At 58.5% G+C, this 26,106-nt stretch overlaps 1 protein-coding gene across 1 annotated transcript in view; it reads left to right on the forward strand.

Moving 5' to 3' along the window:
* VPS11 (VPS11 core subunit of CORVET and HOPS complexes) overlaps positions 1-26,106 on the forward strand; it is a 35,929-nt gene that overhangs the window by 604 nt on the left and 9,219 nt on the right. The window contains 17 exon segments of the mRNA XM_075604206.1: positions 2,134-2,180; positions 2,182-2,248; positions 2,251-2,282; positions 3,190-3,325; positions 6,648-6,811; positions 8,109-8,250; positions 8,253-8,340; positions 8,428-8,461; positions 8,463-8,636; positions 10,868-11,019; positions 11,198-11,384; positions 12,160-12,303; positions 12,447-12,611; positions 14,116-14,277; positions 15,763-15,902; positions 22,707-22,909; positions 23,328-23,499. Of these exon segments, the coding sequence (XP_075460321.1) occupies positions 2,134-2,180; positions 2,182-2,248; positions 2,251-2,282; positions 3,190-3,325; positions 6,648-6,811; positions 8,109-8,250; positions 8,253-8,340; positions 8,428-8,461; positions 8,463-8,636; positions 10,868-11,019; positions 11,198-11,384; positions 12,160-12,303; positions 12,447-12,611; positions 14,116-14,277; positions 15,763-15,902; positions 22,707-22,909; positions 23,328-23,499 (2,209 nt within the window).

Consider the following 26,106-nt stretch of genomic DNA (forward strand, 5'->3'; position numbering starts at 1 on the left):
TCTCTCTCTCTCTCTCTGTCTATGCTATGTAACCTTCCCAGTACATATATGTACCTTATCCTTTCCCAAATGGTGGGTCGCGACCCGGCACTGGGCCACGGAACCAAAATTGCCGGGTCACAGCGAGGCTGGCCGCGCGGTGTGTCCCGTCCCCCCCACTCAAGTTGAAAAAAATGGCGGCGATTCCCCCCCGCGGTCCCGCGCGCTTGCGCAGGGCCCGCTCCCTTCCTCCCCCCCGCTCCCAACGTGGGACCCGCTCCCAACGTGGGACGGAGGAGGAAGTACCAGCTCCTCTGCGGCCCACACGTTACGTGGGACGGAGGGGGAAGTACAAGCTCCTACTGCGGCCCGCTTCCCCCCGCGGCCAGCTTGCCGAGCTCACCTACCCTGGCACCCCCTCCCGAGCCCACCTCCCATGCCGCCAAGCCCACCTCCCGTCCCGGGCAGCAGGGGATATCGGGGGCAGCAGGGGAAAGCGTCCGGCGGCAAGGTAAGTCACCCCACCCAGTCACTGTCTCTCCCACCCAGTCACTCTCTCCCACCCAGTCACTCTCTCCCACCCAGTCACTGTCTCCCACCCACCCAGTCACTCACCCATCCAGTCACTCACCCACCCAGTCACTCACCGTCTCCCACACACCCACCCAGTCACTGTCCCCCGATCCCACCCAAGTGTCCCTGTCCCTCCCTCCCACCCAAGTGTCCCTGACCCTCCCTCCCACCCAAGTGTCCCTGTCCCTCCCTCCCACCCAAGTGTCCCTGTCCCTCCCTCCCACCCAAGTGTCCCTGTCCCTCCCTCCCACCCAAGTGTCCCTGTCCCTCCCTCCCACCCAAGTGTCCCTGTCCCTCCCACCCAGTCACTGTCTCCCACCCAGTCACTGTCTCCCACCCAGTCACTGTCTCCCACCCATCCAGTCACTCACCCATCCAGTCACTCACCCACCCAGTCACTCACCGTCTCCCACACACCCACCCAGTCACTGTCCCCCGATCCCACCCAAGTGTCCCCCGATCCCACCCAAGTGTCCGTGTCCCTCCCACCCAAGTGTCCGTGTCCCTCCCTCCCACCCAAGTGTCCGTGTCCCTCCCTCCCACCCAAGTGTCCGTGTCCCTCCCTCCCACGTGTCCGTGTCCCTGTCCCTGTGTGTGTATCAGTATCAGTTTGTGTGTGTGTGTGTGTGTATCAGTATCAGTGTATGTGTGTGTGTGTGTGTGTATCAGTATCAGTGTATGTGTGTGTGTGTGTGTGTGTGTGTATCAGTGTATGTGTGTGTGTGTGTGTGTGTGTATCAGTGTATGTGTGTGTGTGTGTGTGTATCAGTGTATGTGTGTGTGTGTGTGTGTGTATCAGTGTTTGTGTCTGTGTGTAGCAGTGTCTCTGTGTGTGTAGCAGTGTCTCTGTGTGTGTAGCAGTGTCTCTGTGTGTGTAGCAGTGTCTCTGTGTGTGTAGCAGTGTGTGTGTATCAGTGTGTATCAGTGTCTCTGTGTGGCTGTGTTTGTGTGTCAGTGGCTGCGTGTGTGTGTGTGTCAGTGGCTGCATGTGTGTATCAGTGTGTGTGTGTCAGTGGCTGCGTGTGTGTGTGTATCAGTGGCTGTATGTGTGTGTATATCAGTGGCTGTTTGTGTGTCTGTGCAGGCCCTATAGGCCAGTATAGGCGATAAAATTTTTAGTGGGTCACGAAGGAGAAGTTCAAAACTAACCGGGTCATGGAAAAAAGTTTGGGAAACCCTGCTGTATCCGATCAAGAGGGGATAATGGTGGCCCAGCCCCATCCCTCCCCTCTCTCGCCTTATCCCTCCCCTCTCTCGCCTTATCCCTCCCCTCTCTCGCCTTATCCCTCCCCTCTCTCGCCTTATCCCTCCCCTCTCTCGCCTTATCCCTCCCCTCTCTCGCCTTATCCCTCCCCTCTCTCCCCTTATCGGCTCTGAGAAGGATGGGGTGGGGATAAGGGGAAAGATGAACATGTCCCACACAGAACAAATACATTTGTAACTAGTTTCCAAACTATTGAACACAGCCGGCTCTTCCTCTTGGCGTGGATAGATTAGTATTAGGGAAGCCAGTCTGTGACATTCTGTACGTGGGGGTTTCGTGGCCTGCTCTATGTGGTTCAATCCTTAACAGAGGGCCACATATGACGGGTCAGATCTGGTTCCTGCCACGGTCCCTACAGCTCACACTCCTTCCAGGCGTACAAGCTCCGTGTCACTCACCTTTACCAGCTCAAACAGCACAGCATCCTGGTGTCCGTGGGGAGGACGAGGACGGCATCAATCCTCTGGTAAGGTGGGATACCCGGGGACACTGGGGTCTGTCACGGAGGATCCCTTTCACATGCTCTCGCTGCAGTCCGGCTGCTCGCCATTTATTTAAACGACGTGACTCCATGGCCAAATAATGTGTGGTTCTGTGGTTCGAAACCAAGAGCATCTTGGGACCTGGCAGGTTGCTGGAGATCAGCGACCACGGATCAGGCCAGAGGGGTGCTTAGGTAAGATTAGAAACCTGTTTGGGGGTGCGGGGGATAGTATTAATGCTCTTTAATCTCATACACTATATCTTTATCCATCAAGGAGGTTTCTCAATGCTTTTTCTTCCACGGGTCGGTGCTTCCGTGGGCAAAAGTGAACACGGTCAGTGGCCTGTTTTGTGGGTCACATTGACACCTTTTTGTTAAAACCGCTTCGCAAGTACAATTATTTTTGGATAATTTTTATGTCAAAGAAAAACCCCCTTTTTAAAAATGTTTTTGGAGCTTGTTCATTTGGCTGCGATAGTGCCAATCAGGGCACTTATCTCACGGAAATTCGGGGAGGGGGGCAAAGAATTGATAAAATAACGTATCATGAGTATTAACATTAGATTTATCACGTGGCCACATGGGGCGCGGGAGAATGGGAGGTGTGGTAGGAGATCCCTGATCTGAGGAGCTTACAATCTATAATGATTAACATGGGAAGCAGTCTAAAACGCCAGCAAGTCAACACAGGATTGTGCCCAACACAAATGGAATCGCAGGTATTACTTCTGATTTAGTTTTTACATACATTTGTTATTATTATTACTACATGATATTTCGATACTAGTGTTGCTGAATGGTAGTGAACGGGTTAATGTACGGTACTACCCCCCTCCCCCCCCCTCCCTTGTGCAGTTCTGACGGGGTTAACGTTGTGCTTTCCGCCCAGGTGAAGGTTTGGAACCTGGAGAAGCGAGACGGGGGGAACCCCCTCCTGCACCCGCATCTTTCCGGCATCCCGGGGAACAAGCCTACCGTGGTGTCGTGCATCACCGTCCACGAGAACCTCAACTTTATGGCCATCGGTACGTGTCCGGCTCGCTGCTGTGTGTGCGGGGGAGATCCGACTCTGTCACACAGCTGCCGCTGCCTCGGCGCGCTGGGGGGTGCTGCCGCGGGGCGTTGCTGCCTCGGGGGGGGGTCGTCTGCTTCGCCGCTGCCTCGGGGGGGGGGGGGGGCGTGCGTGATATTACTTGCCCTTCACATCCCTGCCACCACAGAACTGAGTTTAGTCTTGGCGCTTATGGCGCGCGTGGGGGTGGTGTATAGTGACTCTCCAGCGAGACGACGCTAGAATTAATACCGAGCTCCCACTTCAAAGGCAGGGGGCATTTTCTCAGCTGCTCCCACAGCAGATTAGTGTCAGAATAAGATGGAGGACGTTACAAGCCCCTCCCTAAAGGAGGCGGTAATAAGCAGGGAGTGTCAGTGAGCTCTCTGCAGGAGGCGTTAAGCAGGGACTGTCGGTGAGCTCTGCAGGAGGCGGTAAGCAGGGAGTGTCAGTGAGCTCTGCAGGAGGCGGTAAGCAGGGAGTGTCAGTGAGCTCTGCAGGAGGCGGTAATAAGCAGAGAGTGTCAGTGAGCTCTGCAGGAGGCGTTAATAAGCAGGGAGTGTCAGTGAGCTCTGCAGGAGACGTTAATAAGCAGGGAGTGTCAGTGAGCTCTGCAGGAGGCGTTAATTAGCAGGGAGTGTCAGTGAGCTCTGCAGGAGGCGGTAAGCAGGGAGTGTCAGTGAGCTCTGCAGGAGACGTTAATAAGCAGGGAGTGTCAGTGAGCTCTGCAGGAGACGTTAATAAGCAGGGAGTGTCAGTGAGCTCTGCAGGAGACGTTAATAAGCAGGGAGTGTCAGTGAGCTCTGCAGGAGGGCGGTAATAAGCAGAGAGTGTCAGTGAGCTCTGCAGGGAGGCGTTAATAAGCAGGGAGTGTCAGTGAGCTCTGCAGGAGACGTTAATAAGCAGGGAGTGTCAGTGAGCTCTGCAGGAGGCGTTAATTAGCAGGGAGTGTCAGTGAGCTCTGCAGGAGGCGGTAAGCAGGGAGTGTCAGTGAGCTCTGCAGGAGACGTTAATAAGCAGGGAGTGTCAGTGAGCTCTGCAGGAGGCATTAATTAGCAGGGAGTGTCGGTGAGCTCTCTGCAGGAGGCATTAATAAGCAGGGAGTGTCAGTGAGCTCTGCAGGAGACGTTAATAAGCAGGGAGTGTCAGTGAGCTCTGCAGGAGGCATTAATAAGCAGGGAGTGTCGGTGAGCTCTCTGCAGGAGGCATTAATAAGCAGGGAGTGTCAGTGAGCTCTGCAGGAGACGTTAATAAGCAGGGAGTGTCAGTGAGCTCTGCAGGAGACGTTAATAAGCAGGGAGTGTCAGTGAGCTCTGCAGGAGGCGTTAATAAGCAGGGAGTGTCAGTGAGCTCTGCAGGTGGCGTTTTAAGCAGGGAGTGTCAGTGAGCTCTGCAGGAGGCGTTAATAAGCAGGGAGTGTCAGTGAGCTCTGCAGGAGGCGTTAATAAGCAGGGAGTGTCAGTGAGCTTTGCAGGAGGCGTTAATAAGCAGGGAGTGTCAGTGAGCTCTGCAGGAGGCATTAAGAAGCAGGGAGTGTCGGTGAGCTCTCTGCAGGAGGCATTAATAAGCAGGGAGTGTCGGTGAGCTCTGCAGGAGGCGTTAAGCAGGGAGTGTCAGTGAGCTCTGCAGGAGGCGTTAATAAGCAGGGAGTGTCAGTGAGCTCTGCAGGAGACGTTAATAAGCAGGGAGTGTCAGTGAGCTCTGCAGGAGGCGTTAATTAGCAGGGAGTGTCAGTGAGCTCTGCAGGAGGCATTAATAAGCAGGGAGTGTCAGTGAGCTCTGCAGGAGGCGTTAAGCAGGGAGTGTCAGTGAGCTCTGCAGGAGGCGTTAAGCAGGGAGTGTCAGTGAGCTCTGCAGGAGACGTTAATTAGCAGGGAGTGTCAGTGAGCTCTGCAGGAGACGTTAATTAGCAGGGAGTGTCGGTGAGCTCTGCAGGAGGCGTTAATAAGCAGGGAGTGTCAGTGAGCTCTGCAGGAGACCTTCATAAGCAGGGAGTGTCAGTGAGCTCTGCAGGAGACATTAATAAGCAGGGAGTGTCAGTGAGCTCTGCAGGAGGCATTAATAAGCAGGGAGTGTCAGTGAGCTCTGCAGGAGGCGTTAATTAGCAGGGAGTGTCAGTGAGCTCTGCAGGAGGCGTTAATTAGCAGGGAGTGTCAGTGAGCTCTGCAGGAGGCGTTAATAAGCAGGGAGTGTCAGTGAGCTCTGCAGGAGGCGTTAATAAGCAGGGAGTGTCAGTGAGCTCTGCAGGAGGCGTTAATAAGCAGGGAGTGTCAGTGAGCTCTGCAGGAGGCGTTAATTAGCAGGGAGTGTCAGTGAGCTCTGCAGGAGACGTTAATTAGCAGGGAGTGTCAGTGAGCTCTGCAGGAGGCGTTAATTAGCAGGAGTGTCAGTGAGCTCTGCAGGAGGCGTTATTAAGCAGAGAGTGTCAGTGAGCTCTGCAGGAGCGTTAATAAGCAGGGAGTGTCAGTGAGCTCTGCAGGAGGCGGTAAGCAGGGAGTGTCAGTGAGCTCTGCAGGAGGCGTTAATAAGCAGGGAGTGTCAGTGAGCTCTGCAGGAGGCGTTTTAAGCAGGGAGTGTCAGTGAGCTCTGCAGGAGGCGTTAATAAGCAGGGAGTGTCAGTGAGCTCTGCAGGAGGCATTAATAAGCAGGGAGTGTCAGTGAGCTCTGCAGGAGGCGTTAATAAGCAGGGAGTGTCAGTGAGCTCTGCAGGAGGCGTTAATAAGCAGGGAGTGTCAGTGAGCTCTGCAGGAGGCATTAAGAAGCAGGGAGTGTCGGTGAGCTCTCTGCAGGAGGCATTAATAAGCAGGGAGTGTCGGTGAGCTCTGCAGGAGGCGTTAAGCAGGGAGTGTCAGTGAGCTCTGCAGGAGGCACTAATAAGCAGGGAGTGTCAGTGAGCTCTGCAGGAGGCATTAATAAGCATGGAGTGTCAGTGAGCTCTGCAGGAGGCGTTAATAAGCAGGGAGTGTCAGTGAGCTCTGCAGGAGGGCGTTAATTAGCAGGGAGTGTCAGTGAGTTCTCTGCAGGAGGCGTTAATTAGCAGGGAGTGTCGGTGAGCTCTGCAGGAGGCGTTAATTAGCAGGGAGTGTCAGTGAGCTCTGCAGGAGGCGTTAATTAGCAGGGAGTGCTGGTGAGTTCTCTGCCTGTATCTCACCTGGCGATCCCACACGCACTGGTAACCCAGAGAATGAACCCACGCTGATCCGCCTGCACCACGTTATTACACGGCTCACCTGGGAATCCTGCCACGGATTAGTCTGACTCGTGGCATCTAAACGTGTTAATGTTCCTCCTCCCAGGTTTCACCGACGGAAGTGTCGTCCTAACCAAGGGAGACATCACGCGGGACAGACACAGCAAGACGCAGGTCCTGCAAGAGGGTAGTTACCCGGTCACGGGGATGGCTTTCAGACAGACTGGCAAAAGCACTCACCTCTTCGTCGTCACCACGGAGAGTGTGCGGGTGAGAGAAGACAGCACACCCCTCTACGGGCGGTATTCAAGATCTCACCCATACTGTACGATATGGGGTCGACTCTGTACCACGCGTACTCACTGGCTTTTTAAACAGTGTTTTTTTATTCCTTAACAAATCATTCTCTCTCCTCCCCGTGGTACTCTCTCCTCCCTCTGACCCGTGGCTCTCTCTCTCCTCCTCTGACCCGTGGCTCTCTCTCTCCTCCCTCTGACCCGTGGCTCTCTCTCTCCTCCTCTGACCCGTGGCTCTCCTCCTCTGACCTGTGGCTCTCTCTCTCCTCCCTCTGACCCGTGACTCTCTCTCTCCTCCCTCTGACCCGTGGCTCTCTCTCTCCTCCCTCTGACCCGTGGCTCTCTCTCTCTCCTCCCTCTGACCCGTGGCTCTCTCTCTCTCCTCCCTCTGACCCGTGCTCCTCTCTCTCCTCCTCTGACCCGTGGCTCTCTCTCTCTCCTCCCTCTGACCCGTGGCTCTCTCTCTCTCCTCCCTCTGACCCGTGCTCTCTCTCCTCCCTCTGACCCGTGGCTCTCTCTCTCTCTCTGAACCGTGGCTCTCTCTCTCCTCCCTCTGAACCGTGGCTCTCTCTCTCTCTCCTCCTCTGACCCGTGGCTCTCTCTCTCTCTCTCCTCCCTCTGACCCGTGGCTCTCTCTCTCTCTCTCCTACCTCTGACCCTGGCTCTCTCTCTCTCTCTCTCCTCCCTCTGACCCGTGGCGCTCTCTCTCTCTCTCTCTCTCTCTCCTCTCTCTCTCTCTCTCTCTCTCTCTCTCTCTCTCTCTCTCTCTCTCTCTCTCTCTCTCTCTCTCTCTCTCTCTCTCTCTCTCTCTCTCATCCTCTGACCCGTGGCTCTTTCTCTTCTCTCTCTCTCCTCCCTCTGACCCGTGGCTCTCTCTCTCTCTCTCTCTCTTCCTCCCTTCTGACCCGTTGCTCTCTCCCTCTCTCTCTCTGTCTCTCCTCCCTCTGACCCGTGGCTCTCTCTCTTCTCTCTCTCTCTCCTCCCTCTGACCCGTGGCTCTCTCTCTTCTCTCTCTCTCTCTCCTCCCTCTGACCTGTGGCTCTCTCTCTCTCTCTCTCTTCTCCTCTCTCTCTCTCTCTCTCTCTCTCTCTCTCTCTCTCTCTCTCTCTCTCTCCTCTCTCTCTCTCTCTCTCTCCTCTACTCGCTCTCTCTCTCTCTCCTCCCTCTGACCCGTGGCTCTCTCTCTCTCTCCTCCCTCTGACCCGTGGCTCTCTCTCTCTCTCTCTCTCTCTCTCTCTCTCCTCCTCTGACCCGTGGCTCTCTCCTCCCAGTCATACGAGCTGTCCCAGAAGGATTACCCGTGCACAGAGCTGGACTCCCACGGCTGCGGCCTGCGCTGCTCGGCCCTCACTGACCCCTCGCAGGACATGCAGTTTGTGGTGGCTGGTAATGAGTGTGTGTACCTATATCAGCCGACGAGAGGGGTCCCTGCTTTGCCTTTGAGGGGCAGAAGCTGATTGTGCACTGGTATCGGGGTTACCTGATCATCGTGTCCAGGGACAGGTGAGGGGCCGTGGGGAGGTGGGGTATACATGTAGGAAGTGGGATGACCTTGTGCTGCGCCTCTCCCCTCACTCTGTGCTCCCGCAGGTCGGAGTTTGCGGGGCGTGCAGGGGACGGGCGCGGGTCAGGACAGACAGACGCTGACGGTGTATGACCTGGGGAACAAGCTGATTGCGTACAGCTGCACCCTGAGCGAGGTGGTGGATGTGCTGGCAGAATGGGGGTCCCTGTATGTGCTGACACAGGACGGGGGGCTACAAGCTCTGCACGAGAAGGACACGCAGACCAAACTGGAGGTACTGGCCGCGCGTCTCACACTGATCCTGCTTTATAAGGTGTGGCACGTCCTGCTCTAGGTCTTCTCTCTGTTGGACACATGCTTCCCTACTGCACTTTGCTCAAACTGTTGTGTATTTGAAAGTTGCTGCCGAATGCCTTCTCTCTCCTCCGATGTGTCCGCGTGAATCTCTCTCCGATGTGTCCGCGTGAATCTCTCTCCTCGGATGTGTCCGCGTGAATCTCTCTCCTCGGATGTGTCGGCGTGAATCTCTCTCCTCGGATGTGTCCGCGTGAATCTCTCTCCTCGGATGTGTCCGCGTGAATCTCTCTCCTCGGATGTGTCCGCGTGAATCTCTCTCCTCGGACGTGTCCGCGTGAATCTCTCTCCTCGGATGTGTCGGCGTGAATCTCTCTCCTCGGATGTGTCCGCGTGAATCTCTCTCCTCGGATGTGTCCGCGTGAATCTCTCTCCTCGGATGTGTCCCGCGTGAATCTCTCTCCTCGGACGTGTCTGCGTGAATCTCTCTCCTCGGACGTGTCGGCGTGAATCTCTCTCCTCGGATGTGTCCGAGTGAATCTCTCTCCTCCGATGTGTCCGCGTGAATCTCTCTCCGATGTGTCCGCGTGAATCTCTCTCCTCCGATGTGTCCGCGTGAATCTCTCTCCGATGTGTCCGCGTGAATCTCTCTCCGATGTGTCCGCGTGAATCTCTCTCCTCCGATGTGTCCGCGTGAATCTCTCTCCGATGTGTCCGCGTGAATCTCTCTCCTCGGACGTGTCCGCGTGAATCTCTCTCCTCGGACGTGTCTGCGTGAATCTCTCTCCTCGGACGTGTCTGCGTGAATCTCTCTCCTCGGATGTGTCCGAGTGAATCTCTCTCCTCCGATGTGTCCGCGTGAATCTCTCTCCGATGTGTCCGCGTGAATCTCTCTCCTCCGATGTGTCCGCGTGAATCTCTCTCCGATGTGTCCGCGTGAATCTCTCTCCGATGTGTCCGCGTGAATCTCTCTCCTCCGATGTGTCCGCGTGAATCTCTCTCCTCGATGTGTCCGCGTGAATCTCTCTCCTCGGACGTGTCCGCGTGAATCTCTCTCCTCGGACGTGTCCGCGTGAATCTCTCTCCTCGGACGTGTCCGCGTGAATCTCTCTCCTCGGACGTGTCCGCGTGAATCTCTCTCCTCGGATGTGTCCGCGTGAATCTCTCTCCTCGGATGTGTCCGTGTGAATCTCTCTCCTCCGATGTGTCGGCGTGAATCTCTCTCCTCGGATGTGTCCGCGTGAATCTCTCTCCTCGGATGTGTCCGCGTGAATCTCTCTCCTCGGATGTGTCCGCGTGAATCTCTCTCCTCGGATGTGTCCGCGTGAATCTCTGTCCTCGGATGTGTCCGTGTGAATCTCTGTCCTCGGATGTGTCCGCGTGAATCTCTCTCCTCGGATGTGTCCGCGTGAATCTCTCTCCTCGGATGTGTCCGCGTGAATCTCTCTCCTCGGATGTGTCCGCGTGAATCTCTGTCCTCGGATGTGTCCGCGTGAATCTCTGTCCTCGGATGTGTCCGCGTGAATCTCTTTCCTCGGATGTGTCCGCGTGAATCTCTCTCCTCGGATGTGTCGGCGTGAATCTCCTCGGATGTGTCCGCGTGAATCTCTCTCCTCGGATGTGTCCGCGTGAATCTCCTCGGATGTGTCCGCGTGAATCTCTCTCCTCGGATGTGTCCGCGCGCCCCGTCCCCGTGTGACGCGCGCCCCGTCCCCGTGTGACGCGCGCCCCGTCCCCGTGTGACGCGCGCCCCGTCCCCGTGTGACGCGCGCCCCGTCCCCGTGTGACGCGCGCCCCGTCCCCGTGTGACGCGCGCCCCGTCCCCGTGTGACGCGCGCCCCGTCCCCGTGTGACGCGCGCCCCGTCCCCGTGTGACGCGCGCCCCGTCCCCGTGTGACGCGCGCCCCGTCCCCGTGTGACGCGCGCCCCGTCCCCGTGTGACGCGCGCCCCGTCCCCGTGTGACGCGCGCCCCGTCCCCGTGTGACGCGCGCCCCGTCCCCGTGTGACGCGCGCCCCGTCCCCGTGTGACGCGCGCCCCGTCCCCGTGTGACGCGCGCCCCGTCCCCGTGTGACGCGCGCCCCGTCCCCGTGTGACGCGCGCCCCGTCCCCGTGTGACGCGCGCCCCGTCCCCGTGTGACGCGCGCCCCGTCCCCGTGTGACGCGCGCCCCGTCCCCGTGTGACGCGCGCCCCGTCTCCTGTTGCTCTCAGATGCTGTTTAAGAAGAATCTCTACGTCATGGCGATCTCTCTGGCTAAGGGTCAGCACTTGGATAGTGACGGTCTGTCCGAGATCTTCCGTCAGTACGGAGACCACCTCTACAACAAGGGGGACCACGACGGCGCCATCCAGCAGTATATCCGGTGAGTGCAAGGGTATATACAGTGTACACAGTATTAGGAAGCCAGCAGCGTGTGCGCCAGGCCCCCCCCCCCTCTTACATGCGCTCCTGGGGCCCTCCCTCTTACATGCGCTCCTGGGGCCCCTTCTTACATGTGCCCCGGGGGCCCCCTCTTACATGCTCCCCGCCCCCCCACACAGGACCATCGGGAAGTTGGAGCCTTCCTACGTTATCCGGAAGTTTCTGGACGCGCAGCGTATACACAATCTGACCGCGTACCTGCAGGCTCTACACCTCCGCTCTCTGGCCAACGCTGACCACACCACACTACTCCTCAACTGCTACACCAAGCTGAAGGACAGTGCTCGCCTGGAGGAGTTCATCAAGGTGAGCAAGCCTCTGCTGTTCCCCGTGCGCTGCCTCTGCCGTTCCCCGTGCGCTGCCTCTGCCGTTCCCCGCGCTGCCTCTGCCGTTCCCCGCGCTGCCTCTGCCGTTCCCCGCGCTGCCTCTGCCGTTCCCCGCGCTGCCTCTGCCGTTCCCCGCGCTGCCTCTGCCGTTCCCCGCGCTGCCTCTGCCGTTCCCCGCGCTGTGTCTCCTGGATTATAACTTGTATTTATTTATAACGTGTGTTACGAGGAAATAATACACTGAGCGTATGTCCTGGGCACAGAGTTATAACAATACACGGTTACATTAAGAACAGGTTATACAGTCACACACAGACATCTCATGGACAGATAGCGTTGGGAAATTGGGCGCAGGGGATAAAGGGGCTGGTGAGTTTCACATTGAAATAGAGAAGCTTTAACATCACCAAGCTTAAGCAAACGGCTCGCACCCTTTGGCTAACCTTAGACTGCGCCAAAGGCTGTCCACCTTTGGGGCGACGCAGATGTACACTGAAGGGGTTCAGATTGAATGCAGCTGTGAACACAAAGTTCTTTGTCCTCTCGGCTCATTAACATTCCAGGGGGTGGGGTTGACGCTCCACAAAGTACAAGCAAATGTTAACCCTTAGCACGCTGGTCCTGTGCAGATGGGAGCAGCTCTTGGGGAGCCCCATCAGGCTCCCGTCCGCCTTTGGGGGGACGCATATGTACACAAGATAACTGCCCCGCATTGTTTTTTGACCCCATGTCCTGCTGCCCCCCCCCCCCCCCAGGCCAGCGAGGGCGAGGTGCATTTTGATGTGGAGATTGCCATTAAGGTGTTGCGGCAGGCGGGTTACCACTCGCACGCGCTGTACCTGGCAGAGAAACATGCCCACCACGAGTGGTACCTGAAGATCCAGCTCGAGGACATTAAGGTAACTACCCTCTGCATTATACCAGCTGCCCATCTCCTCCATGTGCGCTGTGACGGGGGGAGGGACAGAGACCTAATGTTGCGCTGTGACCCCGCGGGGGAGGGTCACACACTTGCCCTGATGCCCCTCTTCCCGTGTCACAGAATTTCCAAGAGGCGCTGCGGTATATCGGGCGTCTCCCCTTCCCGCAGGCCGAGAGCAACATGAAGCGTTACGGCAAAACACTGATGCACCATGTCCCCGCCGAGACCACGCAGCTGCTGAAATCCCTGTGCACCAGCTACCCCCAACACGAGCAGGGGAGCAGGGTGAGTGTATAGTGATACCAAGTACCGCCTCCATACATCTGCACGCACTGGGGAGGTGTCCCTTCCTTTAGCGCCTTCCCGTGTGTGAAGTCACAGTGTGGGACACTCGCTCCCCCCTGTGTGTGAAGTCACAGTGTGGGACACTCGCTCCCCCCTGTGTGTGATGTCACCGTGTGGGACACTCGCTCCTCCCTCCCCCCTGTATGTGATGTCACAGTGTGGGACACTCGCTCCTCCCTCCCCCCTGTGTGTGATGTCACAGTGTGGGACACTCGCTCCTCCCTCCCCCCTGTGTGTGATGTCACAGTGTGGGACACTCGCTCCCCCCTGTGTGTGAAGTCACAGTGTGGGACACTCGCTCCCCCCTGTGTGTGATGTCACCGTGTGGGACACTCGCTCCTCCCTCCCCCCTGTATGTGATGTCACAGTGTGGGACACTCGCTCCTCCCTCCCCCCTGTGTGTGATGTCACAGTGTGGGACACTCGCTCCTCCCTCCCCCCTGTATGTGATGTCAGTGTGGGACACTCGCTCCTCCCTCCCCCCTGTGTGTGATGTCACAGTGTGGGACACTCGCTCCCCCCTTCCCCCCGTGTGTGATGTCACAGTGTGGGACACTCGCTCCTCCCTCCCCCCCTGTATTACACAGGTCGTTGTGCGCGCAGGGAGCGGCCCCCTATAACCTGCCTGCGTATTACACAGGTCGTTGTGCGCGCAGGGAGCGGCCCCCTATAACCTTCTGCCTGCGTATTACACATGTCGCTGTGCGCGCAGGGAGCGGCCCCCTATAACCTGCCTGCGTATTACACAGGTCGCTGTGCGCGCAGGGAGCGGCCCCCTATAAACCTCTGCCTGCGTATTACACATGTCTCTGTGCGCGCAGGGAGCGGCCCCCTATAAACCTGCCTGCGTATTACACAGGTCGCTGTGCGCGCAGGGAGCGGCCCCCTATAAACCTCTGCCTGCGTATTACACATGTTGCTGTGCGCGCAGGGAGCGGCCCCCTATAACCTGCCTGCGTATTACACAGGTGGCTGTGCGCGCAGGGAGCGGCCCCCTGTAACCTGCCTGCGTATTACACAGGTGGCTGTGCGCGCAGGGAGCGGCCCCCTGTAACCTGCCTGCGTATTACACAGGTGGCTGTGCGCGCAGGGAGCGGCCCCCTGTAACCTGCCTGCGTATTACACAGGTGGCTGTGCGCGCAGGGAGCGGCCCCCTGTAACCTGCCTGCGTATTACACAGGTGGCTGTGCGCGCAGGGAGCGGCCCCCTGTAACCTGCCTGCGTATTACACAGGTGGCTGTGCGCGCAGGGAGCGGCCCCCTGTAACCTGCCTGCGTATTACACATGTCGCTGTGTGCGCAGGGAGCGGCCCCCTGTAACCTGCCTGCGTATTACACATGTCGCTGTGCGCGCAGGGAGCGGCCCCCTTATTGCAGGGTTTGTGTAGCAACAGATGACTGTGTAACTAGCCGCCCCCCGGGGGGGAAACTGTCGCCCCCCTCAGGCCAATCCCGAGGAGTTCATCCCCATATTCGCCAACAACTCGGGCGAGCTGAAGGCGTTCCTGGAGCACATGACGTCCGTGCACAGCGACTCCCCGCAGGGCGTGTACGACACGCTGCTGGAGCTGCGCCTGCAGAACTGGGCCCACGAGAAGGAACCGCAGGTACCGCCCGCAGGTACCGCCCGCAGGTACCGGGCACAGGTCAGCCAATCGGAGGCCTCCATCCCAGCTCCCAGCCAATAGGGGAGCGTTGTGCACGCCACGTGCAGGAGTGCAGCGTTCTGGTTGGCTGACCTTGTCGGACACTACACCTGCCTTCCTCCCATTGGTCAGGAGTGGCCTTGTGTAGACTGGCCTTGAAGTGGGAGAAAATGCAAAGTATGTCTCAAAGGTCGGCTCCCCCTCCCCTTCCTCCCCTTCCCCTCCTTCCCCTCCTTCCCCTCCTTCCCCCCCTTCCCCTCCTTCCCCCCCTTCCTCCCCTTCCCCCCCCTTCCTCCCCTTCCCCCCCCTTCCTCCCCTTCCCCCCAACCACTCCAAAGTGTAATGGTCTCTGTCCTGTATAAGGAGATCCCCCTTATAGTAACTGTTTGACTTTCTCCGGGATCAGTGAATTGGGCGTCTCTGCTACTTTGCTAACGGAGAACAAAACAAACTATGGAAGGGCCACCAACCGGCCAGGGGTTCGGTATATCCCTGCTTCAGCACAGTGGGTGTAGTTGAGCCACGGATTTAGCCACCTGTGCTGAAGCAGGGATATACCGAACACGTGGCCTGGACTTGGCCTCTCGTGCCGCAGTTTCTGGGCGTGGTATATAAGGGTTTTCTCAGCGTGGACGTGAGCGCAGAGGAATATATGTGTATTTTGGGGGATCTCTCGTCTCGTAATTATATCTATTATCTGTTATCTATTAATTCAGCCGGCTCCAAAAAGCCTTTTAGATCATTAACCCTTTCATATTTCTTAGTGTTTGTTGCATATCTGGGATTTTCCATCTTCAATCTAATGCCTTTTTCCCCGCGTCCTCTCCCCGCCTCCTCTCCCCGCCTCCTCTCCCCGCCTCCTCTCCCCGCCTCCTCTCCCCGCCTCCTCTCCCCGCGTCCTCTCCCCGCCTCCTCTCCCCGCCTCCTCTCCCCGCGTCCTCTCCCCGCCTCCTCTCCCCGCCTCCTCTCCCCGCCTCCTCTCCCCGCGTCCTGTCCCCGCCTCCTCTCCCCGCCTCCTCTCCCCGCCTCCTCTCCCCGCGTCCTGTCCCCGCCTCCTCTCCCCGCCTCCTCTCCCCATCCTCCCCGCCTCCTCTCCCCGCCTCCTCTCCCCGCGTCCTCTCCCCGCGTCCTCTCCCCGCGTCTTCTCCCCATCCTCCCTGCGTCCTCTCCCCGCCTCCTCTCCCCGCGTCTTCTCCCCATCCTCCCTGCGTCCTCTCCCCGCCTCCTCTCCCCACGTCCTCTCCCCGCGTCCTCTCCCCATCCTCCCTGCGTCCTCTCCCCGTGTCCTCTCCCCGCCTCCTCTCCCCGCGTCCTCTCCCCGCGTCCTCTCCCCACGTCCTCTCCCCGCGTCCTCTCCCCGCGTCTTCTCCCCATCCTCCCCGCCTCCTCTCCCCGCCTCCTCTCCCCGCCTCCTCTCCGTGTTCTCCCCGCCGCTCCCTCCCACAGGTGAAGAAGAAATTACACGACGACGCCATCTTCCTACTGAAGAGCGGACACTTCAAAAACGTGTTCGACAAGGCGCTGGTCCTGTGCCAGATGCACAACTTCCAGGGCGGGGTGCTGTACCTGTATGAGCAGGGCAAGCTGTGAGTGTGAGTGCCCTGCACAGGGCGGAGAGCTGTACCTGTATGAGCAGGGCAAGCTGTGAGTGTGAGTGCCCTGCACAGGGCGGGGAGCTGTACCTGTATGAGCAGGGCAAGCTGTGAGTGTGAGTGCCCTGCACAGGGCGGGGTGCTGTACCTGTATGAGCAGGGCAAGCTGTGAGTGTGAGTGCCCTGCACAGGGCGGGGTGCTGTACCTGTATGAGCAGGGCAAGCTGAGAGTGTGAGTGCCCTGCACAGGGCGGGGAGCTGTACCTGTATGAGCAGGGCAAGCTGTGAGTGTGAGTGCCCTGCACAGGGCGGGGTGCTGTACCTGTATGAGCAGGGCAAGCTGTGAGTGTGAGTGCCCTGCACAGGGCGGGGAGCTGTACCTGTATGAGCAGGGCAAGCTGTGAGTGTGAGTGCCCTGCACAGGGCGGGGAGCTGTACCTGTATGAGCAGGGCAAGCTGTGAGTGTGAGTGCCCTGCACAGGGCGGGGTGCTGTACCTGTATGAGCAGGGCAAGCTGTGAGTGTGAGTGCCCTGCACAGGGCGGGGAGCTGTACCTGTATGAGCAGGGCAAGCTGTGAGTGTGAGTGCCCTGCACAGGGCGGGGAGCTGTACCTGTATGAGCAGGGCAAGCTGTGAGTGTGAGTGCCCTGCACAGGGCGGGGTGCTGTACCTGTATGAGCAGGGCAAGCTGTGAGTGTGAGTGCCCTGCACAGGGCGGGGTGCTGTACCTGTATGAGCAGGGCAAGCTGTGAGTGTGAGTGCCCTGCACAGGGCGGGGTGCTGTACCTGTATGAGCAGGGCAAGCTGTGAGTGTGAGTGCCCTGCACAGGGCGGGGAGCTGTACCTGTATGAGCAGGGCAAGCTGTGAGTGTGAGTGCCCTGCACAGGGCGGGGTGCTGTACCTGTATGAGCAGGGCAAGCTGTGAGTGTGAGTGCCCTGCACAGGGCGGGGAGCTGTACCTGTATGAGCAGGGCAAGCTGTGAGTGTGAGTGCCCTGCACAGGGCAGGGAGCTGTACCTGTATGAGCAGGGCAAGCTGTGAGTGTGAGTGCCCTGCACAGGGCGGGGAGCTGTACCTGTATGAGCAGGGCAAGCTGTGAGTGTGAGTGCTTTGCACAGTGCGGGGAGCTGTACCTGTATGAGCAGGGCAAGCTGTGAGTGTGAGTGCCCTGCACAGGGCGGGGAGCTGTACCTGTATGAGCAGGGCAAGCTGTGAGTGTGAGTGCCCTGCACAGGGCGGGGAGCTGTACCTGTATGAGCAGGGCAAGCTGTGAGTGTGAGTGCCCTGCACAGGGCGGGGAGCTGTACCTGTATGAGCAGGGCAAGCTGTGAGTGTGAGTGCCCTGCACAGGGCGGGGAGCTGTACCTGTATGAGCAGGGCAAGCTGTGAGTGTGAGTGCCCTGCACAGGGCGGGGAGCTGTACCTGTATGAGCAGGGCAAGCTGTGAGTGTGAGTGCCCTGCACAGGGCGGGGTGCTGTACCTGTATGAGCAGGGCAAGCTGTGAGTGTGAGTGCCCTGCACAGGGCGGGGAGCTGTACCTGTATGAGCAGGGCAAGCTGTGAGTGTGAGTGCCCTGCACAGGGCAGGGAGCTGTACCTGTATGAGCAGGGCAAGCTGTGAGTGTGAGTGCCCTGCACAGGGCGGGGAGCTGTACCTGTATGAGCAGGGCAAGCTGTGAGTGCCCTGCACAGGGCGGGGTGCTGTACCTGTATGAGCAGGGCAAGCTGTGAGTGTGAGTGCCCTGCACAGGGCGGGGAGCTGTACCTGTATGAGCAGGGCAAGCTGTGAATGTGAGTGCCCTGCACAGGGCGGGGAGCTGTACCTGTATGAGCAGGGCAAGCTGTGAGTGTGAGTGCCCTGCACAGGCCGGGGAGCTGTACCTGTATGAGCAGGGCAAGCTGTGAGTGTGAGTGCCCTGCACAGGGTGGGGAGCTGTACCTGTATGAGCAGGGCAAGTTGTGAGTGTGAGTGCCCTGCACAGGGCGGGGAGCTGTACCTGTATGAGCAGGGCAAGCTGTGAGTGCCCTGCACAGGGCGGGGAGCTGTACCTGTATGAGCAGGGCAAGCTGTGAGTGTGAGTGCCCTGCACAGGGCGGGGTGCTGTACCTGTATGAGTAGGGCAAGCTGTGAGTGTGAGTGCCCTGCACAGGCCGGGGAGCTGTACCTGTATGAGCAGGGCAAGCTGTGAGTGAGTGCCCTGCACAGGGCGGGGAGCTGTACCTGTATGAGCAGGGCAAGCTGTGAGTGTGAGTGCCCTGCACAGGGCGGGGTGCTGTACCTGTATGAGCAGGGCAAGCTGTGAGTGTGAGTGCCCTGCACAGGCCGGGGAGCTGTACCTGTATGAGCAGGGCAAGCTGTGAGTGTGAGTGCTCTGCACAGGGCGGGGAGCTGTACCTGTATGAGCAGGGCAAGCTGTGAGTGTGAGTGCCCTGCACAGGGCGGGGTGCTGTACCTGTATGAGCAGGGCAAGCTGTGAGTGTGAGTGCCCTGCACAGGGCGGGGAGCTGTACCTGTATGAGCAGGGCAAGCTGTGAGTGTGAGTGCCCTGCACAGGGCGGGGAGCTGTACCTGTATGAGCAGGGCAAGCTGAGTGTGAGTGCCCTGCACAGGGCGGGGAGCTGTACCTGTATGAGCAGGGCAAGCTGTGAGTGCCCTGCACAGGGCGGGGTGCTGTACCTATATGAGCAGGGCAAGCTGTGAGTGTGAGTGCCCTGCACAGGGCGGGGAGCTGTACCTGTATGAGCAGGGCAAGCTGTGAGTGTGAGTGTGAGTGCCCTGCACAGGGCGGGGAGCTGTACCTGTATGAGCAGGGCAAGCTGAGAGTGTGAGTGCCCTGCACAGGGCGGGGAGCTGTACCTGTATGAGCAGGGCAAGCTGTGAGTGCCCTGCACAGGGCGGGGAGCTGTACCTGTATGAGCAGGGCAAGCTGTGAGTGTGAGTGCCCTGCACAGGCCGGGGAGCTGTACCTGTATGAGCAGGGCAAGCTGTGAGTGTGAGTGCCCTGCACAGGGCGGGGTGCTGTACCTGTATGAGCAGGGCAAGCTGTGAGTGTGAGTGCCCTGCACAGGCCGGGGAGCTGTACCTGTATGAGCAGGGCAAGCTGTGAGTGTGAGTGCCCTGCACAGGGCGGGGAGCTGTACCTGTATGAGCAGGGCAAGCTGTGAGTGTGAATGCCCTGCACAGGGCGGGGAGCTGTACCTGTATGAGCAGGGCAAGCTGTGAGTGTGAGTGCCCTGCACAGGGTGGGGAGCTGTACCTGTATGAGCAGGGCAAGCTGTGAGTGTGAGTGCCCTGCACAGGGCGGGAAGCTGTACCTGTATGAGCAGGGCAAGCTGTGAGTGTGAGTGCCCTGCACAGGGCGGGGAGCTGTACCTGTATGAGCAGGGCAAGCTGTGAGTGTGAGTGCCCTGCACAGGGCGGGGAGCTGTACCTGTATGAGCAGGGCAAGCTGTGAGTGTGAGTGCCCTGCACAGGGCGGGGAGCTGTACCTGTATGAGCAGGGCAAGCTGTGAGTGTGAGTGCCCTGTACAGGGCGGGGTGCTGTACCTGTATGAGCAGGGCAAGCTGTGAGTGCCCTGCACAGGGCGGGGAGCTGTACCTGTATGAGCAGGGCAAGCTGTGAGTGCCCTGCACAGGGCTCGGTGCTGTACCTGTATGAGCAGGGCAAGCTGTGAGTGTGAGTGCCCTGCACAGGGCTCGGTGCTGTACCTGTATGAGCAGGGCAAGCTGTGAGTGTGAGTGCCCTGCACAGGGCGGGGAGCTGTACCTGTATGAGCAGGGCAAGCTGTGAGTGTGAGTGCCCTGTACAGGGCGGGGTGCTGTACCTGTATGAGCAGGGCAAGCTGTGAGTGCCCTGCACAGGGCGGGGAGCTGTACCTGTATGAGCAGGGCAAGCTGTGAGTGTGAGTGCCCTGCACAGGGCGGGGAGCTGTACCTGTATGAGCAGGGCAAGCTGTGAGTGTGAGTGCCCTGCACAGGGCACGGTGCTGTACCTGTATGAGCAGGGCAAGCTGTGAGTGTGAGTGCCCTGCACAGGGCGGGGTGCTGTACCTGTATGAGCAGGGCAAACTGTGAGTGTGAGTGCCCTGCACAGGGCGGGGTGTTGTACCTTTTTAGAGCAGGGCAAGCTGTGAGTGTGAGTGCCCTGCACAGGGTGGGGTGCTGTACCTGTATGAGCAGGGCAAGCTGTGAGTGTGAGTGCCCTGCACAGGGCGGGGAGCTGTACTTGTATGAGCAGGGCGAGCTGTGAGTGTGAGTGCCCTGCACAGGGTGGGGAGCTGTACCTGTATGAGCAGGGCAAGCTGTGAGTGTGAGTGCCCTGCGCTGTACCTGTATGAGCAGGGCAAGCTGTGAGTGTGAGTGCCCTGCACAGGGCGGGGTGCTGTACCTGTATGAGCAGGGCAAGCTGTGAGTGTGAGTGCCCTGCACAGGGCTCGGTGCTGTACCTGTATGAGCAGGGCAAGCTGTGATTGCCCTGCACAGGGCTCGGTGCTGTACCTGTATGAGCAGGGCAAGCTGTGAGTGTGAGTGCCCTGCACAGGGCGGGGTGCTGTACCTGTATGAGCAGGGCAAGCTGTGAGTGTGAGTGCCCTGTACAGGGCAGGGAGCTGTACCTTTTAGAGCAGAGCAAGCTGTGAATGAGTGTGAGCGCCCTGCACAGGGTGGGGTGCTGTACCTGTATGAGCAGGGCAAGCTGTGAGTGTGAGTGCCCTGCACAGGGCTCGGTGCTGTACCTGTATGAGCAGGGCAAGCTGTGATTGCCCTGCACAGGGCTCGGTGCTGTACCTGTATGAGCAGGGCAAGCTGTGAGTGTGAGTGCCCTGCACAGGGCGGGGTGCTGTACCTGTATGAGCAGGGCAAGCTGTGAGTGTGAGTGCCCTGTACAGGGCGGGGAGCTGTACCTGTATGAGCAGGGCAAGCTTTGAGTGTGAGTGCCCTGTACAGGGTGGGGTGCTGTACCTGTATGAGCAGGGCAAGCTGTGAGTGCCCTGCACAGGGCGGGGAGCTGTACCTGTATGAGCAGGGCAAGCTGTGAGTGTGAGTGCCCTGCACAGGGCGGGGAGCTGTACCTGTATGAGCAGGGCAAGCTGTGAGTGTGAGTGCCCTGCACAGGGCGGGGAGCTGTACCTGTATGAGCAGGGCAAGCTGTGAGTGTGAGTGCCCTGCACAGGGCGGGGTGCTGTACTTGTATGAACAGGGCAAACTGTGAGTGTGAGTGCCCTGCACAGGGCGGGGTGTTGTACCTTTTTAGAGCAGGGCAAGCTGTGAGTGTGAGTGCCCTGCACAGGGTGGGGTGCTGTACCTGTATGAGCAGGGCAAGCTGTGAGTGTGAGTGCCCTGCACAGGGCGGGGAGCTGTACCTGTATGAGCAGGGCAAGCTGTGAGTGTGAGTGCCCTGCACAGGGCGGGGAGCTGTACTTGTATGAGCAGGGCGAGCTGTGAGTGTGAGTGCCCTGCACAGGGTGGGGAGCTGTACCTGTATGAGCAGGGCAAGCTGTGAGTGTGAGTGCCCTGCGCTGTACCTGTATGAGCAGGGCAAGCTGTGAGTGTGAGTGCCCTGCACAGGGTGGGGTGCTGTACCTTTTAGAGCAGAGCAAGCTGTGAATGAGTGTGAGCGCCCTGCACAGGGTGGGGTGCTGTACCTGTATGAGCAGGGCAAGCTGTGAGTGTGAGTGCCCTGCACAGGGTGGGGTGCTGTACCTGTATGAGCAGGGCAAGCTGTGAGTGTGAGTGCCCTGCACAGGGTGGGGTGCTGTACCTTTTAGAGCAGAGCAAGCTGTGAATGAGTGTGAGCGCCCTGCACAGGGTGGGGTGCTGTACCTGTATGAGCAGGGCAAGCTGTGAGTGTGAGTGCCCTGCACAGGGCGGGGTGCTGTACCTGTATGAGCAGGGCAAGCTGTGAGTGTGAGTGCCCTGCACAGGGCGGGGAGCTGTACCTGTATGAGAAGGGCAAGCTGTGAGTGCCCTGCACAGGGCGGGGAGCTGTACCTGTATGAGCAGGGCGAGCTGTGAGTGTGAGTGCCCTGCACAGGGTGGGGAGCTGTACCTGTATGAGCAGGGCGAGCTGTGAGTGTGAGTGCCCTGCACAAGGCGGGGAGCTGTACCTGTATGAGCAGGGCAAGCTGTGAGTGTGAGTGCCCTGCGCTGTACCTGTATGAGCAGGGCAAGCTGTGAGTGTGAGTGCCCTGCACAGGGTGGGGTGCTGTACCTGTATGAGCAGGGCAAGCTGTGAGTGTGAGTGCCCTGCACAGGGTGGGGTGCTGTACCTGTATGAGCCCATCTCATTGTCCCCCTCTCTCTTGCTGTCCCCCTCTCTTGCTGTCCCCCTCTTGCTGCCCCCCTCTCTTGCTGCCCCCCTCTCTTGCTGCCCCCTCTCTTGCTGCCCCCTCTCTTGCTGCCCCCTCTCTTGCTGCCCCCTCTCTTGCTGCCCCCTCTCTTGCTGTCCCCCTCTCTTGCTGTCCCCCTCTCTTGCTGTCCCCCTCTCTCTCGCTGCCCCCCTCTCTTGCTGTCCCCCCCTCTCCCATCTCGCTGCCCCCTCTCCCATCTCGCTGCCCCCTCTCTCTCGCTGCCCCCTTTCTCTCGCTGCCCCCTCTCTCTCGCTGCCCCCCCTCTTGCTGTCCCTCCCATCTCACTGCCCCCCCTCTCTCTCACTGCCCCCCCTCTCTCCCATCTCACTGGCCCCCCCTCTCTCTCGCTGCCCCCCCCTTCTCTTGCTGTTGTCCCCCCTCTGTCCCATCTCACTGCCCCCCCCCCTCTCCCATCTCCCATCTCACTGCCCCCCTCTCTCTCCGGCCAGCTTCCAGCAGATCATGCATTACCACATGCAGAACAATCAGTATGAGAAGGTGCTGGAGGCGTGTGAGGGTTACGGGGAGCAGGAGAGCTGCCTCTGGGAGCAGGCCCTCAGCTACTTCGCACGCAAGGAGGAGGATTGCAAGGAGCACATTGCCACGGTGCTGAGCCACATAGAGAGCCGGAACCTCATGCCCCCCCTGCTTGGTGAGACTGACAGTGCCCCCGTGCCACGGCTGTACCACGGGGACACGGCCCCTGCAGTCACCAACAGGCAGGGGTTTCCCAGCTGTTTCTGATTTCACTTCAGTTCTTATTTAACTAGGCCCAAAGCCTGCAGTATAGTGTCCACACGGCAACCCCTGCAGCTCTCACTAGCTCCGCCCCAGCAGGCGGCACAGGGCTGCTTTGCATTCAGACTTATCAGCCTTATCCTGAGCTCCTCTGAGGGTTTTTTTTGAAGTTCAATTATATTATTTATGTTTCAGGTTCAGGAATTGTGCAGCACATATATATCCACCCATTCAGTGTGTAGATACTCTGCCTCATTATACATCGCAGTGTTTACATTATCGGTGTGTAGATACTCTGCATCATTATAGCGTGCGGCTCCTTTCCGTTACAGTGGTTCAGACGCTGGCTCATAACTCGACGGCCACTCTGTCTGTGATCCGGGAATACCTGATCAGTAAGATGCAGAAGCTGAGCCAGCAGACGGAGGAGGATGAGAGGAGAGTGTCTCAGTACCGCGAGGAGACGGCGCAGATCCGCAGGGAGATACAGGAGCTCCGCAACAGGTGTTATACAGGGGGAGCGCCGTGCCGGGCTTCAGTTATACAGGGGGGGGGGGGGGTTGGGTTATACGGGGGGAAGCAGGGGGCTCGGGTTATATGGGGGGGAAGCAGGGGGCTCGGGTTATACGGGGGGGAGCTGGGGGCTCGGGTTATATGGGGGGGAAGCAGGGGGCTCGGGTTATACGGGGGGGAGCAGGGGGCTCGGGTTATACGGGGGTGAAGCAGGGGGCTCGGGTTATACGGGGGGGGGAGCTGGGGGCTCGGGTTATACGGGGGGAAGCAGGGGGCTCGGGTTATACGGGGGGGAAGCAGGGGGCTCGGGTTATACGGGGGGAAGCAGGGGGCTCGGGTTATACGGGGGGAAGCAGGGGGCTCGGGTTATACGGGGGAAGCAGGGGGCTCGGGTTATACGGGGGGAGCAGGGGGCTCGGGTTATACGGGGGGGAGCAGGGGGCTCGGGTTATATGGGGGGGAGCAGGGGGCTCGGGTTATACGGGGGGAGCAGGGGGCTCGGGTTATACGGGGAAAGCAGGGGGCTCGGGTTATACGGGGGGGGAGCAGGGGACTCGGGTTATAAGGGGGGAAGCAGGGGGCTCGGGTTATACGGGGAAAGCAGGGGGCTCGGGTTATACGGGGGGAGCAGGGGACTCGGGTTATAAAGGGGGGGGGGAGCTGGGGGCTCGGGTTATACGGGGGGAAGCAGGGGGCTCGGGTTATACGGGGGGGAAGCAGGGGGCTCGGGTTATACGGGGGAAGCAGGGGGCTCGGGTTATACGGGGGGAGCAGGGGGCTCGGGTTATACGGGGGAAGCAGGGGGCTCGGGTTATACGGGGGGAGCAGGGGGCTCGGGTTATACGGGGGGGAGCAGGGGGCTCGGGTTATACGGGGGGGAGCAGGGGGCTCGGGTTATACGGGGGGGAGCAGGGGGCTCGGGTTATACGGGGGGGAGCAGGGGGCTCGGGTTATACGGGGGGGAGCAAGGGGCTCGGGTTATACGGGGGAAAGCAGGGGGCTCGGGTTATACGGGGGGGGGAGCAGGGGACTCGGGTTATAAGGGGGGAAGCAGGGGGCTCGGGTTATACGGGGGAAAGCAGGGGGCTCGGGTTATACGGGGGGGAGCAGGGGACTCGGGTTATAAGGGGGGAAGCAGGGGGCTCGGGTTATACGTGGGGGGGGGAGCGAGGGCTCTGGTTATGCGGGGGGAGCGGGGGCTCTGGTTATGCGGGGGGAGCGGGGGCTCTGGTTATGCGGGGGGGAGCGGGGGGCTTGTGTGGGGGAGCGGGGTCTCTGGTTATGTGGGGGGGAGCGGGGGCTCTGGTTATGCGGGGGGGAGCGGGGGCTCTGGTTATGCGGGGGAAGCGAGGGCTCTGGTTATGCGGGGGGGAGCGGGGGCTCTGGTTATGCAGGGGGAGCGGGGGCTCTGGTTATGCAGGGGGGTGCGTGGTCTTGGGTTATACAGGGGAGGGGGGGGGGAGCGGGGGTTCTGGTTATGCGGGGGCTCGGGTTATACAGGGTTAATGGTGTGCCTATATATATATATATATATATATTTTTATTTTATTTTTATATTTAGTGTAAAAATTGTTTAATATTTTTATGCACACCTCTTTGTTTTTTATTCATTTTTTATTCAATTTATAGGCAAGTGAATTATTTGTTTCATGCCATATTATATTGATTAACTTAATCCAACTAGTTAATATACCTGGTGCAAACACTTGCCACATATAGTCAGAGCTACAGCAATTTGGGTGTGGTGGGTGAAGGGCGCTGTCTATATTACTGATATATATATATATTTGTCACGTACGACACCCATAAGCTGCATACGGAACAAGGGTTAATACTCCGCTCACTAATGAAAATGTAAATACTCTCCAGAGCGTGCAATAGTTAATTCAGAGCCCAAAGCATCACTTATTAAATGTTTTAATATAAAAATACAGTGCTTAGATTACAGAAAAAAGGATTAGAAGAAACATACAATTACAATAAATGCAGAACAGTTTCTCAAAATAAAAAGGATAAACATTATCAGAAAACCCTATATATAACCATATGCCATAGGTTTTCCCCAGAGAGGTCACGGTGTAGGCGAGGAGATATCACGTGTTTGGTCCAAACACACCTCTGTTGAAATCTTAATTTTTTTATAAAACCGTGCTTTCTTATGTAGTATTCTTTCCCATTAAAACAACATAAACCCAGCCTGTCGTAAATCAGCTGCGAGATTGACAGTTTTACGAAGGAGTAAAAAAACCTCCTTCAAAATGACGTTGAAACTAAACCCTCAGTAGATACGCGTTCATAACTTTCCTTAACAAATACTTACACACACGTGAGTCACATCAATACATTCAGGCGCTCATGGCGGACGTAACAAAACTAAATATGACTATCTTACCCCTAAATCTGAGCGACAAATGAATATCTGTCCTTTATTATCTCAACCATGTTGTGTCTGTACATCCCTTCTGTGACACGATTACAGATTTGTAACTCTTATTATGTAGAGGAAATGAAGTCACATGATATTCTCATTTTTTATAATGTCACTCTCCTGGTTTAACACTTTCTCAACCACGCCCCCTGGCCATCCATAAGCCCCTT

The sequence above is a fragment of the Ascaphus truei genome, chromosome 6 (assembly GCF_040206685.1).
Source record: "Ascaphus truei isolate aAscTru1 chromosome 6, aAscTru1.hap1, whole genome shotgun sequence".
NCBI lineage: Eukaryota > Metazoa > Chordata > Amphibia > Anura > Ascaphidae > Ascaphus > Ascaphus truei.